This window comes from Carettochelys insculpta, chromosome 1, assembly GCF_033958435.1.
Source record: "Carettochelys insculpta isolate YL-2023 chromosome 1, ASM3395843v1, whole genome shotgun sequence".
Classification (NCBI taxonomy): Eukaryota; Metazoa; Chordata; order Testudines; family Carettochelyidae; genus Carettochelys; species Carettochelys insculpta.
This window is the reverse complement of record NC_134137.1, coordinates 49,711,756-49,726,520: the sequence shown is the minus strand read 5'-3', so window position 1 is coordinate 49,726,520 and position 14,765 is coordinate 49,711,756. Positions and strand designations below refer to the sequence as shown.

The 14,765-nt window shown below is 43.0% G+C and overlaps 1 protein-coding gene across 1 annotated transcript in view; it reads left to right on the top strand.

Moving 5' to 3' along the window:
- Window positions 1-14,765, top strand: part of USP12 (ubiquitin specific peptidase 12) — a 61,211-nt gene that overhangs the window by 6,964 nt on the left and 39,482 nt on the right. The window contains exon 2 of the mRNA XM_074982191.1: window positions 12,618-12,698. Within this exon, the coding sequence (XP_074838292.1) occupies window positions 12,618-12,698 (81 nt within the window). The remainder of the gene's footprint in view (window positions 1-12,617; window positions 12,699-14,765) is intronic.

The following is a 14,765-nucleotide window of genomic DNA, read 5'->3' as shown; positions in this document are numbered from 1 at the left end:
GTGGTAGAGGGGTGGGGACTCATACTAAAAAATTGCCTCATGTAATGCTCAAAAATTGATTTAAAAGAGCAAGGATTTTTAGTTTCTCTCTCTCTTACAAAGAACAGAAGTTAACAAGAGAAAATAATCTGAATGAACAACCAGTGCTTTTGCTATGCTTTTTAAAAAAGGAGCTAGTACTCAGCTGTCGCCCTGCTCCCTTCCCTCCAAGCCAACCCAGTGACTGGGGCTACTGAGGCATCAATACTCAGTACTGGTAGGTACAGGCACAAAAAAGCACTGAACAGCAAGTGTCCTTGTGATAGGAGGACTGTTAGGGTCCTATATTAAATTATATTATTTAACTATAATTAAATATAAAAATTAAAAATTAAGTTACAAACCCAAAACAAAATATCAGTATAATAGCCGAAAGAAGGATGTTTGGTGTCATTCTTTTATTTAAAAAAAAATAGAACAGACAATATTCAAAAAAGGACTGTCTTTAAAGCTTAAACATTTTGAATGAAAAGAAAATACCCAAAAAAAAATAAGGTATGGAAGAATAGTTTTCAATTTTGTGTTTTGTTTTAATAAAATTCTATTTTTACAGAAAACTACTGGAAAATAAAAATAAGTAACATTTGACAGTTGTTTTTTTTTTAATGGGAAGAGTGTACTTGCATCTGTTTCAGCACAAGTCACATTAACTATACTATTCTGAATGTGTTATAAATATTAATATACCTACAATCTAAATATTATTCGACTATCTTAGTATTTTTATACACACAATTTCTTATTTAATATTTTAGAAGGAAAAATTTTGCTAGCATCTAAACTTTTTCACAGAACATCTATCTACATCCTGTGGAACACCAGTGGTCCATGGAACACACTTTGGGAAACGCTGCAATAGATAGTAGGAAAAACTTTATATTTAGAAAGCTTGTTAAACACCAGTATAGGCTTTCAAGGAAAGTGATGGAATCCTTGTGCCTGGAGGTTTTTAAGTACAGAATAGATAAACATCTGTCATGGATAGTCTAGATTTACTTGTCTTCCTGCAGTGCAAGGGACTGAATTTGCTGACCTCTTGAGGTCCCTCTTAGCTTCTCTATTTTTATGATTTTCTAATAAGACTTCTAAAATTTCTCATAAAAAAAGAAGGTCTCTGCTGGCTTTGAGAGAATGGTGTTTCCAGCTACAATGGGGCCAGTTAGGGTACTCATGTCCAAAGTTTGTCCTCTTTCATGGAGCACAACAGTACACAAACCACAAAGGCTACTACTCCTTTGGTGCTGTCCCTTGTCAACCACAGAGACCCATTCATGGATGCTAATGTGGACTACGAAAAAAAGTGAATGATGCCAGAGATTTTTCTGATAGAGTTTTTCTTCATAGACAGACTGTTTCCCATTGACTGACATAGTCATAAGTGGAGTAACCGTCCCCATCTTTCATTGTAGGAAATGCCAAACTTATGTTATGAAACTGTATGCTGGTTTCAGAGGCTCTGTCAAAGGAAATTTTAATCATACTCTCAATAGGTAAAGAATAGTGACCATGCATTTGGCCAATTAAAATCCTGCTGGCACTCTTTGTGGGCATGTTTGAGTCTCATTTTTATCAATACCCTCTGCATTATCGTGGCTTGCTGTGCTCTTCACAGTGTTTAACTGCATCATGACACTGATCCCTCCCATGGCTACACACAGGCCAGTACTTGAAGTTTAACACTTCAAAGCTGCCGTGGGGGAGAATTAGCTTAATGGAGTGCTGCATATGCACTTCAGCACTTCATTAATAATCTCCCAACACCCTACTTATCATACTCCCTTTGAAGTTGGGAGCTAATGTAGAAAGAGCCTTAGTGTATTAGGAAAGTTTTATTATATTACAATCTCAAGACCAAAAATATTTTATATGATTGTGTTTTAGTGTTTTGACCAACAGTTTGTTTCCAAACGTTACTTGGGCGCCAAGATTGTAAAGTCTTTGCACATAATGGTAAGGTGGAATTTACAAAATTAATTTAGTGACATACTTTTAAAAAGTACAATCCATTTTAGCTGTGGAGGGTGAGTGCCGCTTTCCATGGTTTGCTACTTGTGGGTTTACTATCCTTTCAGGCATTCAGCTTTCTGGAGGACACGGCAATTCTGGAGCTTCCTGAATGGCAAAAGGGTATTCTGTTCCAAGTTACTGGTGGCAAATCAGATGTATATTGAGCTTCTAGCATAGGAAAAGTTGGCAGCTATCAGCAGCTGAGATTGGATGGAAATATCTGGGGAAACCAGAAGGATGCCTCATTAGCTTCCACGGAGATTGTCCCCCTGTAAACTCAAGAAAACTCTCACTTCATTCATGTGTTCCTTTTGTGTAGCTGTGATTTACAGTATAGCCTGCATAGACTGCATCTGTTTATGGAAGACATAGAAAGAGCCCCTAATTATATGGACTTCTAATATGGCAATACACAGTGTGTATGTGCAACACAGAGACTGCTAGAACTCATAATAGGGCCTGAACCACCTAAAACCCTCTCCTCACTCTTGTAAGACATATTTCTCTAACAAAAACTGCAAAGCACTCTCTCATCCCCATCACGTTTCTGAATTGTATACAAACCACTGATATATCTGAACAGTTAATTCATCAACCAAGAGTTAATTCCCCTCCCTGTATATCATTTATAGGTAATTTGGTGCTCGCTAGTCTTGGGATAGAAAGGCCAAGAAACACAAGCCATTAAGTTAGTGGGATAACATTCTTGAACTTTCAGGACACTGCTGTAGGGGCCCAAACACAAACTGTGTCCCCAGGGCAAAGCAATAGTTTGGATCTGTGTCTAAGTGGGTCTTGAGCATGGTTCCAAGCTATTTGAATTAAGCCTGTATCATGCTGCCACTTTATAAAACCATGGTATGCCCCAGCATCTTCAATGCCACATTCAAATATGTTTGCTTCATCTGAAAAAGATATGTTGGAATTGGAGAAGGTTCAAATAAGCCTAGTGATTGGGATATGGAATGGCTTCCCTCTGAGGAATGATGAAAAAATTATGTTAATTAATGCTTTCAGCTTGGGAAAGATGATTAAGTTAAACTATGTTGGGGGTGTATAAAATCATGATTGATATTGAGAATGTAGATAAGTGTGTTATTTACTCCTCATAAAGCAAGACCTAAGGGTCATCAAATGAAAATAACAGGCAGCAGGTTTACAACAAACAAAAGTATTTTGTTTCATACAATGCAAAGTGAACCTGTGGAACTCCTTGCGAGAGGATGTGAACGCCAAGACTATAACAGGGTTTAAAAAACAAAAACAAAAACAAAACAGCCTAGGTACGTTCCTGGAAGATAGTTCCATCAAATGGCTATTAACTAGAAGAAACAGGGATGATGATCTTTGCCAGGAGCTGGGAACAACAGAAGGTAGTCATCAAGTGATCCGTTCCAGGTTGTGTTCATTTATCCTGGAGCACTTGGCATTGGCCACTGTCAGAATACAGGATACCTGGCTTAGATGGATGGACCTTTGGTCTGACCCATTATGGCTGATTTTATGTTCTCATGTCTTTGTGATCCTAGAGGCTTCATGGTGAGGGCTTACTGACCCAAATTGGGTGGGTGGGGGGGGCGTGTGTGGCTGGAAGTTGGGGATTTGGTCTTTAATTGAATCTGAGTCAGGGCCTACATAGCAAGCCCTTATGGGTTGATGAAATCACACAAGATTACTTGGGAACTAGCCAAAACAACATGTGAACCATTAGTGATTATCTTTGGGAGCTTGTCGAAGATGAGGACTGGAAAAAGGGAACAGTAATACCTATAAACGGCAAACAGACTCTTCATTAACACAGAGTTAAGGTTGCCTCGTTGTATTTTATGTGCTTCCAGAAAAGCATTGAGTAAAATTCAAATTTCTTCTTCTAAAAAAAAAAAAAAAAGTACAGACTAAGGTATGCACACATGCCACCTTAACTCTGCTTCCTGGAGCTGACAGTAGCCACTTGGAATTGTCCACGTACTAGTTGCAATGAGAAGTTCTCAGCTGATAAAGACTCTTACATGCAGTGTAGCCTGTCACAATATCTCTGAAACATGTGACCCGCTTCGTTTATGTCATTTCCAACCTTCCTGTATTCCTATCTTGTCTACCCAGTGCTAGGGAGGCTGTGAACCTGTTCCCAGTCTCACCTTAGCATCAGTAGAGAATTCTTGGTGCATGTTCTGATCATGCCTGTTCTAAGACCCCTATCAAAAGGTACAGGCTTACATGTGAGGAAGTGGTGAGGTTGGCCCTGATGACCTCAGTGCCAAGACATGTCAGATTCCAGATTCCATTAATGGTGGCTAGGGATGTTAATGGCTAATTGGTTAGCCTCACCCTTAACAGGTGAGGCTTATGTATTATGGTTAACCAGTGGGGGATGGAGCAGCCCCCTGCTTGCTGTACTTAGGGCTCTGCTCCAGCCCCTTGGGGTCTGCTGTGGGTGGGAGGTGCTCCAGCTTGGCCAGAGCAGCCACTGTCTGGCAGGAGGCCACTCACTCTAGCCTGTCTGCATATCCCCTTCCCAGTGTCCCACTTAATGTTTAACCAGTTAACTAGTTAAATGGGATTTTACAACCTTGTAGTGGGAGGGAGACTGAAACCCCTGCATTTTTGGCCCACGTCCAGCAGCAAAGGGAATGGGGCTCAGAAACTCCCAAATCCTAGATCACATGGAGGGATGGGTAGGTGGGTTCAGACTCTTTCCAGAAAGGCAAGGCTTTCCTGATCACATGGGGTGGGGATAACAACCCTGTAGTTTGGTGTAGGGTGTCCTAATTGTGACCCACCAGGAGGAAATGTGAAGCTGATAGGCCTGCCTGTCCTTATTCTTACCCACTCTCCCTATCCCTCCCCAGCGTATCCCCTACTTAGTCTCTCACTCCTCACACTAGCCTCCATGGTCTGACAACCTCCCACCCCCACTGTCTTCCCTCCTTATGTCCTAATTGTCCTAATCTCTTAGCAAACATTTGCTTATGGAGTTTTTCGTTTCAACACCTGGTTTCAGATTACAGAATGAAAAAGAAAAACCCTTTTACAGAGACAGATTATATCTTAATTTTCCCTTACTTCAATTGCAGATTTCTGTCCTGCTTTGTATTCCTACTCTGTACCTGGGGTGGTGGTCAGTTTTGATGACTGTGACGTACCATCAGAGCCACCATATGTGTTCTGTGATATAGAGAGAGTTTTCCAGATTCTTGTGCACAGTGTAATCCATTTTATGTGTGAACACTAGAACTGCTTGGAGTGGGCCTAATTGCAGAAGCAAACTTTTTTTTTTTAAAATAAACATTTTACTTTGATTCCCTGAAAGGGCTGATGGGTGTCATGTATTCTGTTGGGGGTAAGCTTTGAGCTTCACAGATCCTGACGTGATGATCTGAGTCCTGGTTTAATATCTGTAGGCCAAAATATGTCAACTTTAAGAAACAACTTCTCCAAAAAGAGCGTAGCTCTGGAACTTTTAGGCCAAGTGGCCTCAAATTTGGATCACCAAACCTCCTTGAGGTGCACAGATTTCAAAGTGACCTAAGTATCTGTGAGGATTTTAGCAAATTTGGAATACTCACAGGCTTTCTGTTTAAACCTTAACCTTTAATTATGTGAGAGCTCTGCTATAATCTTCAAAGCAGAGAAGAAGGAACACTCAGGTCATTAAAGCATTAAAGTCATCATACCCAGGAAAGATACTGAAACAAATTCTAAATAGTAAGCAGCTAAGACAAGGGTCTGCAACCAATATAGCGAGAAGAGCCATTTTTTTTCAAATTTGGTTGCAAAATCACATGAATACGAGACAGTCCTTAATAAATAACATCAAACCATACTTTTTGTAACCCTAATTTTAAGAACAGCTCACACAGTGATTTGTAATGCAATACGTGTTTACCGTAGGACATTCACAAACTTTTTATAAATTGTTTCCTCACACTTTACGTGTGTGTTTTTTGTATCACTGTCTTCCTGACTTTCCCTCCCAAACTTATTTTAATGATGCCAATTTTACTTCACGTTTAACTTCAGTTTTCTTTCTTAAAATGTGTTGCTTTTCACAGCCCTTTTCTTTTTCAAAATCAAGACTTTATTAGCAACACCATCAAAACACAGATACCGTATCATATTCCACAATGCGCTACACATATTAAAGATGCCCAATTCTCCCTCAATTCCCCTGTGTCTGTTCCATCTTCCCCATCCCTCTCAGCCCCCCGGATCTGCCAGCCTTACATAGCACCTGGATGCTTACCTGCACCGGATGGAGGGAGGGAGCTGGCTGGAGCCAGCCAACATGAAAGACACGGGGGGGGCGGGGTGTGTGTGCATGGAGGAAGTAGAGCAGCACACCTAGTTCCTTCCTCTGAGGCCAGGCACTGCTCTTTCCCTTGGCTCATGGAGTCAAGCTGCTGCGGCTTTCTCCGGGACTCCCTGGCTCCTGCCGCAGCTCCACACCTCCAGGTGCAGCTTTCTCTGGTGCTCCCCCTGCTGTGGCTTTCTCTGGTCTCGCTACCCTGCCACCGCCGACTCCTGTTGCAGCTCCTTAAAATGGGGAGAAAAACCCTAAATTCACTTAGTTTAAACCATCCAGATTAACTTTTTTTGTTTGAGGCAACAGGGCAGGGAGCCATAAGAGGAGTCAGCAGCAGCAACTTCTGGAGATGCAACTGACTTGCTAAAGAGCCAGCTGCAGCTCCAGAGCTGCAGGGTGCTGACCCCTGAGCTCACTCTCTTGGTGGTCACTCGGTAATGAGCAGGACGTCTTCATGTCACCCTCCTATTTGTGAATCTGTTGATGGCTGATCAGCCCAATTCTGGAGCCGCAGGTCTTGCCACAGAAGAGGCAGATGTTAGTAGCCGTTGGAGGAGTGTAGGGTAGTTTTTGAAGCTATTTTCTTCATTTCTACCTCTCCTTATCTGCACTGCTGCAGGATCTCTCAAATTGCGCCAACCCCTCACGAATTACCGCTCTCTCCTGGGAATGGCCATGGGCAAGGTTCTCCCAAGCGTCGACACCGATGCTTGCATTTTTTCATGTGTGCCTTCAGCATGTCCTTATATCGCTTCTGCTGGCCCCCAGCGCTCCTCTGTTCTTCCACTTTGGAAAACAGAATCTGCTTTGGGAGGTGCTGATCAGACATCCAAACCACATGACCAGTCCAGTGAAGTTGTTGATGAATGAGAGTGGCTTCAATGCTGGTCATGGTCAGCTATTCCAGGATGCACTTATCATCCCATGAGATATTAAGGGTTCTCCTGCGGCAGCATTGATGATATTGTTCAAGTGCCTTCAAATGATGCTTGTGTGTTGTTCAGGTTTCACATGCATATAGTAGTGTTGGAATAACCACTGCACAGTATACAAAGAACTTTGTCTTGGGAGAGATGTCCTGTTTCTCCAAGACCCTTTGTCTCTGGTGTGCGAAAGCAGAGCTTGCAAAGCTTAGACGATGCTGTATTTCTGCATCAGTATTGACTTTAGTGGAAAGATAACTGCCAAGGTATGGGAAGTTCTCCACATTTTCCAGCAGTTCACCATTGACTTCAATAGAAGGTGCATGAGATTGTCCTGTTGGTGAAGGTTGGTGTAGCACCTTGGTCTTCTTGATGTTCAGTGCGAGGCCAAGATTCTCTTATGCTTTAGTGGAGGTACTTAAGATGGCCTGGAGGACAGTGGGAGAAAGAGCAACAAGCATATTGTCATCTGCATACTGGAGCTCCATGATGAAAGTTGTGGAGTTCTTGCTTTTAGCCTTCAGTCTCCTGAGATGAAAAAGCTTCCCAGTCATTCTATAGACAATCTTCACTCCATCTGGAAGCTTGCCATCAATGAGGTGAAGGGTCACAGCGATGAGATGCAGAATAGTGTTTAGGGCAATGATGCAGCCTTGCTTGACTCCTGTTTTGACCTCAAAGAGATTGCTTTGGGATCTGTTGTTGCCCAATATTGTGTTAGTCATGTTGTTGTGAAACAGCTTTAAAATGTTAATGAATTTTGGGGGGCAGACAATCTTTGAGAGGATGGTCCACAGGGCACTATGATTGACTGTGTCGAATTCTTTGATCAGGTCAGTAAAACTAATATATACAGTTTGGTTGTGTTCACAACATTTTTCTTGCAGTTGCTGGGCACCGAGAATCATGACTGCTGTTCCTCGGAATGGTTGGAAGCCACACTGGGGTTCTGAGAGAGTTTCTTCTGAGAGTGGCAGGAGCTGGTTTACAAGGATTTGAGCTAAGATTTTTCCCTGCTGTTGCCAGGAGGGAGATGCCATGATAGTTTCCACAGTACAACTTGTTGTCCTTCTTGAGAAGACTGACGATCAGTGTGTCTCTGAAATCTGGTGGCATCTGCTCCCTATCCCAGATCTTGAGAATCAGGAGGTGGCGCTGTTTGTGTAGCTCTGGCCCACCTTTTTTGAAGACTTCAGTGGGGATTCAATCTAGTCTGGTTGCCTTGTTGCATTTAATCGCTTTGATGGCAGTTTGGACCTCACTGAGGGTGGGAAGTGTTGTGAGGTTGACTCTAGGCGTTTGTTGAGGGATTTGGTCAAGGGATTCTAGGACCACAGTAGAGGGGCGGTTAAAGAGCTCACGGTAGTGCTCCCTGCAACAAGAAGCAATGGCTTCATTGTCTTTCAAAAGTTGGGTGCTGCCCTTTGATCTCAGAGGATTGATTCTGTGGTGTCTCAGACCATACGCAACTGTGGTAAAGTTAAAGAAACCTTGTATGTCATTAATGTCTGTGAGATGTTGGAGTTCTCACACCTCCTTCGTCCGCCACTGATTTTTCAGAGTCGTGGTTTACATTGCACTTCTGCCTTGGTCTTAGCGTGCGTTTCTCTTTGTTGTGCAATTGATGTCACTTTGCCAGGCCCTAAAGGCTTTCCTTTTTGCCTCAATCAAGTGTTCAATTTCCACATAGTTCTCATAAAAGCAGTCCTGCTGCTTCCTGGTCTGGTAGCCAGTGGTTTCTCCACAAGCACGAATGATGGCATTTTTCAATTGACACCAGTATTCTTCCACATCTTCAGGGTATCCTGTCAGCACCTTCCTTTGGAGTGCTATCTGGAAGTCACTTTGTCTGATGGGGTCCTTCAGACCTTGTACATTGATCTTTCATTGGATCTGTTTCCTCCGACTCCTCCATTTGGTGGCAATCCTAATTGCCATTGTGGATTAAATAAGGTGGTGATCAGTCCAACAGTCATCAGCATAGTCATTGCATGTGTGAGAAAGAGATCACACTGATCATGTGTGTGGATAAAGACGTAGCCTATGAGGTGCCAATGCTTCAATTGAGGATGTTGCCAAGAGGTCTTAAATTTATTTTTCTGGCGGAACAGGGTGTTTGCGATGACTAGCTCCATGTTTTCCACATTCCATAAGGAGGAGTGCTCCATTGGAATTGTTGCTGATTTCTTCTTTCCCGATGGTAGTCTGCCAGAGATCCGTGTGTCTTCCTATGCTGGCATTGAAATCACACAAGAGAATAGTCTTGTTGTCTTTGGGTATGTCTTTCAGGACTGTATCTAACTGGGTGTAGAACTTCTCCTTCACGTAATTTTCGGCATGTAGAGTTGATGCATAAGCACCGATGACAGTTGCCTGTTGATTTTTGGCAGGTTTCAAGAGGAGAATCGTGAGACTCATTAATGCTGATAGGGACTCAGATAGGATCTTTTTCAGTTTGTTTCTGATGGCAAATCCTACTCCATGAATTCATTTTTCTTCCTTTTGGGGTTCCTTTCCAGAAAAACGTGTACCCTTAGCTGTCCTCCTTCCGGTCTAGGACAGTGATATCGATGTTAAATTGTTGCAGCTCGTGGGCCATAGTTGCCATGCGTCTTTCGAGTCATTCAGTATCTGGGTTGCCCATTAGAGTCCAAATATTCCATGTTCCAAAGTTTACTGTTCGATTTTTGACCACATGGGGGTGAACCCAGTCAGGGGGATTGAGGTGGGCTGTGTTTTTAGGGCACCTTTTCTAGCCTCCTCTCCATGTGGGGTGAGCAGAGTTGATCCTAAATAGGGCTGCTCAGTTGTGGATACAGCACCTAGACCATTCAACCCCCGCAGTCCTCAAAACAAGAACTGATACATACATGTGCTGCCTACATGCTAGTTCATGACTAAAAGCTTCCACATTTTACAATCTTGCTCCCGTTGCCATTCGCCAGTTGCTGTAGGGCTTAAGTTGAGAAGAGTAGTACACAGAGGAAAACGCCTGTGCGTGACTTCTTTTAACGTGGGAGGATTCTTGCGCTGCAGCCACCACACGTGGTTCTTGATGGATAGAAAACTCAGGTCCAGTGGCATGGAATCCACAACAACTGGGAGTCTCCTGTCCGCTACAGCCTTCATCTGCCTTCATAGCTGTTGTAGCATTACCTTTGCTATCCTCCGCCTGTCCTGCCGTTGAGGACTTCTAAGATTGTTCTTTGTCTGGACCCTCCCCCTTGATCTTGTCCTCCTGGGTGACCCCGCAAGGAGCACAAGACTCCCTGCGGCATCGCTCTCGAGTTCCTTGGAACACACAAGCCTGCTCACTATGACAAGGTGACAATCTGGAGAGTAGGCCCTGAGCTAGGATAAGGCGATAAATAATAGCCAAATGGGATTCTTAACAACAAATCACACCAAACCATCCTAACGTCCTTTAGTGACAGGCGAACTGATGTTTTGGAGGTGAGGGAATCAACAGGGGGAGAGAGTCTAGTACAGGTTGAACCTCTTTTTCATTTGACACCCTCGGGACCTGACTGATGGAGGATGAGAGAATTTGCTGGACGACGGGAGGTCAATGTATTCTATCGCGTTACCAGCACTTCCCCTGTTTACTTGGTTCTTAGAAGACATTTGAGGGCAAATTACAGCTAAATAACAGCACAGAAAACTGAGCACCAGGACTGGTAGCTGTAAACAAACTGAGACCACGTGAAACTTGGCGACACCCAGGATAAGTGGTGGTCCGGCTAACTAAAATCATGCCAGATTATGGAGTTTGCCAGACGAGAGAGTTCTGGATTAGAGAGGTTCTATCTGTAGAAAAATGTCCCAGATAAAAGGCTCACCAAAAAATCAAAATATATTCTGTTCTTATTTTACAAAACTTGTTCCAGCCTTATGCTATTTTTATTGTACTATAGCTTCTCCCACATTTTAGTACTGGAGAGTTATCGTTTGGCTCTGATCATATAACTGTATAGAAAAACAACCTGAAGATCACTTGCTCCTTGCAAATGAGCTTTATCCCCTAATGTCTGTAAAATGCAATCCTGCTGTAATAGTGCATACCAGACGTTTCATTCCTGGAGATCGTTGTTTTTCAAAAGCTAAAGATCACATGGCAAGAAGTCTGTGTAGCTTTGCAATGCTAGATTCATGCAAACGTTGCTGAAAAAGAACTAACGTCTTATTTTTTGGTGTGCTTTATATATAGTTATGCAAAAGTAGATATCCTTTTTGCTGGTCAGTAAATATACTGAAATTGAAATAACCAGAATGTACTCAATAATAAAGACTCTTTTTTTTTTTTTTTTTTTTAAGGGATTGAAAAATGATTTAATATAATCCTCTCTCCCCCTTGATGCAGAAGACTTTAGATGCCACTATATTTTGGGAGTTTTAAAAATATTAATAGGGTGCAGTCTGAGGAACATTTTTTGGGTGTTCTGCCTCCTTTACAACCTATATTAAAAAATGGATGGCCTTTACATTCCTTTCCCTGACAGTTCCATTCTGGAGGTCAGTCAGCCAGAAAAACAGCAATAATTAAAACGGTTCCTTTTTTTTTTCTTTTTTTTCCCACCTGTGTTGTTGGCTAATACTCATTCAGGACTAGCTAAGTATGCTCGGTTAGTTCTCTCTCCCTAATCCAGTGTCAAGATTTTAATTCCTATGTTTAATAACTGGGCTGGATCATAAAAGCCATTGCCTGGGAGGTAGGCAGGATGGACAACATTTTTGCCTTTCTTCACCTGAATAGGGCACAGCTGTGGTTACAGAGTTAGGCACAACAGGGCCTTTATGGTCTAAAAGCTGTGCATGCTTTGGCTGTTTATGGAGTACCTATGAATAAAAAACAAATCATGACTAAAACTTTTATCTGCTCATTTCTGAGGGATCAGAAAGTTCAAACTCGATCAAATATATTTCACTGGTATGTTCAGTTTTATTTGTTTAAAATTGCTTTAAACAGTTTTTGGTAGAATAAATATGCTCTGTGGAATATAGGCAGTTAATTCCAGGCATTGACAGTTGTCCCCATTAATACATGCTACTTCAAAAGCAATTGAGCACCTGTTTTGTTTTCAAACAAGTGACTATTATTCATAGTAGCCATTTGGGGCTTGTGTTTGAATGCCTAATGTGTATGTACACTACTAGCTAGATGTATAACTGGCTGGTTATTCACATTAACTATTACAGAGCTGACCTTTGTATCCTGGTAGAAACTGTTTTATTAGTTTTTCTTTTGGTTTTTTTTCCTTCAGTTACATGCCATGTTGTCACTGTGGATGTAGCTAGAACTATAGCAGTACTTGTGAATATTAAGATTGCATTGTTCCTTTTCCCAGGGCGCCAATGCCTCAGCTTTAGAGAAAGAGATTGGTCCGGAACAGTTTCCAGTCAATGAGCACTATTTTGGTTTAGTTAATGTAAGTATCAATTAATGGTTTGATTGCTTTGAAATACTAAGTAATAGACCTAAAGTGGAGCTAACAGTGAATACCACCATTATGACGACAACGGAAAGAAATTACTGAAATCTGATTTGCTGTAAAATTAATGTTTAAAGTTTAGCATCTCATATACATTTGCAGTATATAATATGTTTGAATAAATATAGAACTGTTGCTCACATTCTTGTGTTTTGCTTATCTTGAACTTTTTTCAGATTACTGTACTCTAAAGCGGGAAAGTATATAGCATGGTGTATTTGTTATCACAGTCTATTTCTCTAGTTATATACAAAAACCTTCACACCAAGGTTGTGCTCAGAAGTGTGGAAATGCCTGAGTAAAGATTGCTTTTTTTGTTTAAAATGTCTAAATATATTCAGCCCAAAAAAGAGAGAGAGACTGGACATTTTTACCATGTTCTGTTCAATGATAAAATTTAATTATTTAACTGATAGTTGGGCAAATTGTGAAAACTGCATCTCCTTAGAAGACCTGGTACAGTACTCCCTGAAGTAATAAAAGGATGCATTGTGCCCCAGGACCCAGGGAACTTGGCTGTAAAGGATTCAGCAACCCCACCCAGAGAAGTGGCTGAGCAAGGGAGGTGCTTAGGGTATAGAGCATCCACACACTCCCTGGGGGCAGGCCTTTGGGGTGGGAGACAGCATATGAAGGTGTTGAGTGCCCTTGCCTGGATACCTGTAGGATCCAGACACAAAGAAGTTGAAAATAACTTTCTCTCTATTACTCCAGACCTTAGCTGAGGGGCTAACAGGCTTCTCTCTACCATCACTGTGCGGGGATTTGGCACATACAGTGCGTGGCTCCTTCTGCCTAGCACCGCAGGTCAGAGGATCTTGAGCTTTGGGCACTAGCTGTGCCAGAGGCAGCGAGGGAAGGAAGGATCCTGTCAGCCAGGTTCTTGATGAACCGATAGACCTGATTAGGAGCTGGTTCTCTGTACAGTGCCAGGAGCAGGATGCACTCCTTTCAGTGGGGTACGGATATGCAGAGGTGCTGGGGAAGGGTGAACGGGTACAGCTGAGAGTGTATATTGAGAGGGGGAGGCTTGTAAAGGACCATTGGGTGGGCAGCAGAAGTGACACAGAACTGGCCACTGCCTTCCTACGCTCACAAGCCACCACAGCCAGCAGCCAGTGCTGCCTGGAAACAGGGTGGGTATGTAGGAAGCCGGCTGGCCAAGAACCAGCACACAGTAGGGCCAACGCTCGGCCTTGCACACTGCAGCTTTGCCTGACCACTGACCTTGCACAGTTTCCCCCATGTCAGCCACTGGACTCCCCCCTTCTCACTGCTAGTGGTTCGGCAGCTGGCAAGGATCCAGACAGCAGTAGGAAGCACTGGTATCGATGGGAGGGATAAGAGAGGAAAATATGGTCCAATTTGTCCATTTAAGAAAAAAAAAAAAAAAAAAAAGAAAAAAAAAGACACAGCAAGAGGGTTTAAAAATACAGGACTTTGAAAATGAGACATATGGTCACCCTAATCCAGGGGCAGGCAAGATGCAGCCTGCTGACTAGATCTGGCCCACAAAGCCTTTTAATCTAGCCCACCCCTGTGGCAGCAAGCAGCTCAAAGCAACTGGCTGCTCCCTGTGGCTCTCTGCACTGCAGAGTGGAGGGTTTTGCATTCCAACCCCAACAAGAGCTTTCAACATCTACTGACCAGAAACCAGCCACGGGGAGCTGAGAGATTTTGGTGAGAGGTAGGGGCAGCACGCATTCCTGTAGCTCCACCCCCCAGTGCAGAGAGCCACATGGAACAGCTAGTGGTCTGAGGCTGCCAGCAAGCAGGCAAGCCTGCCTGAGTGTGCTGCTGATGGAGCTGCTTAGGTAAGCACTTTCCAGCCAGAGACTGCCACTGACATCTCATTCCAACTTCCTCTGAGACCCTGCACCCTCTCCTACACTTTTCCCCCAGGGCAGAATCCTCTACTGCACCTATACTCTCTCCTGGACTCTGTATCCCAATATCTTGCCCCAGCTCACCACCCAAACCCTCTGCACCCTCCTCCCCAGTCCC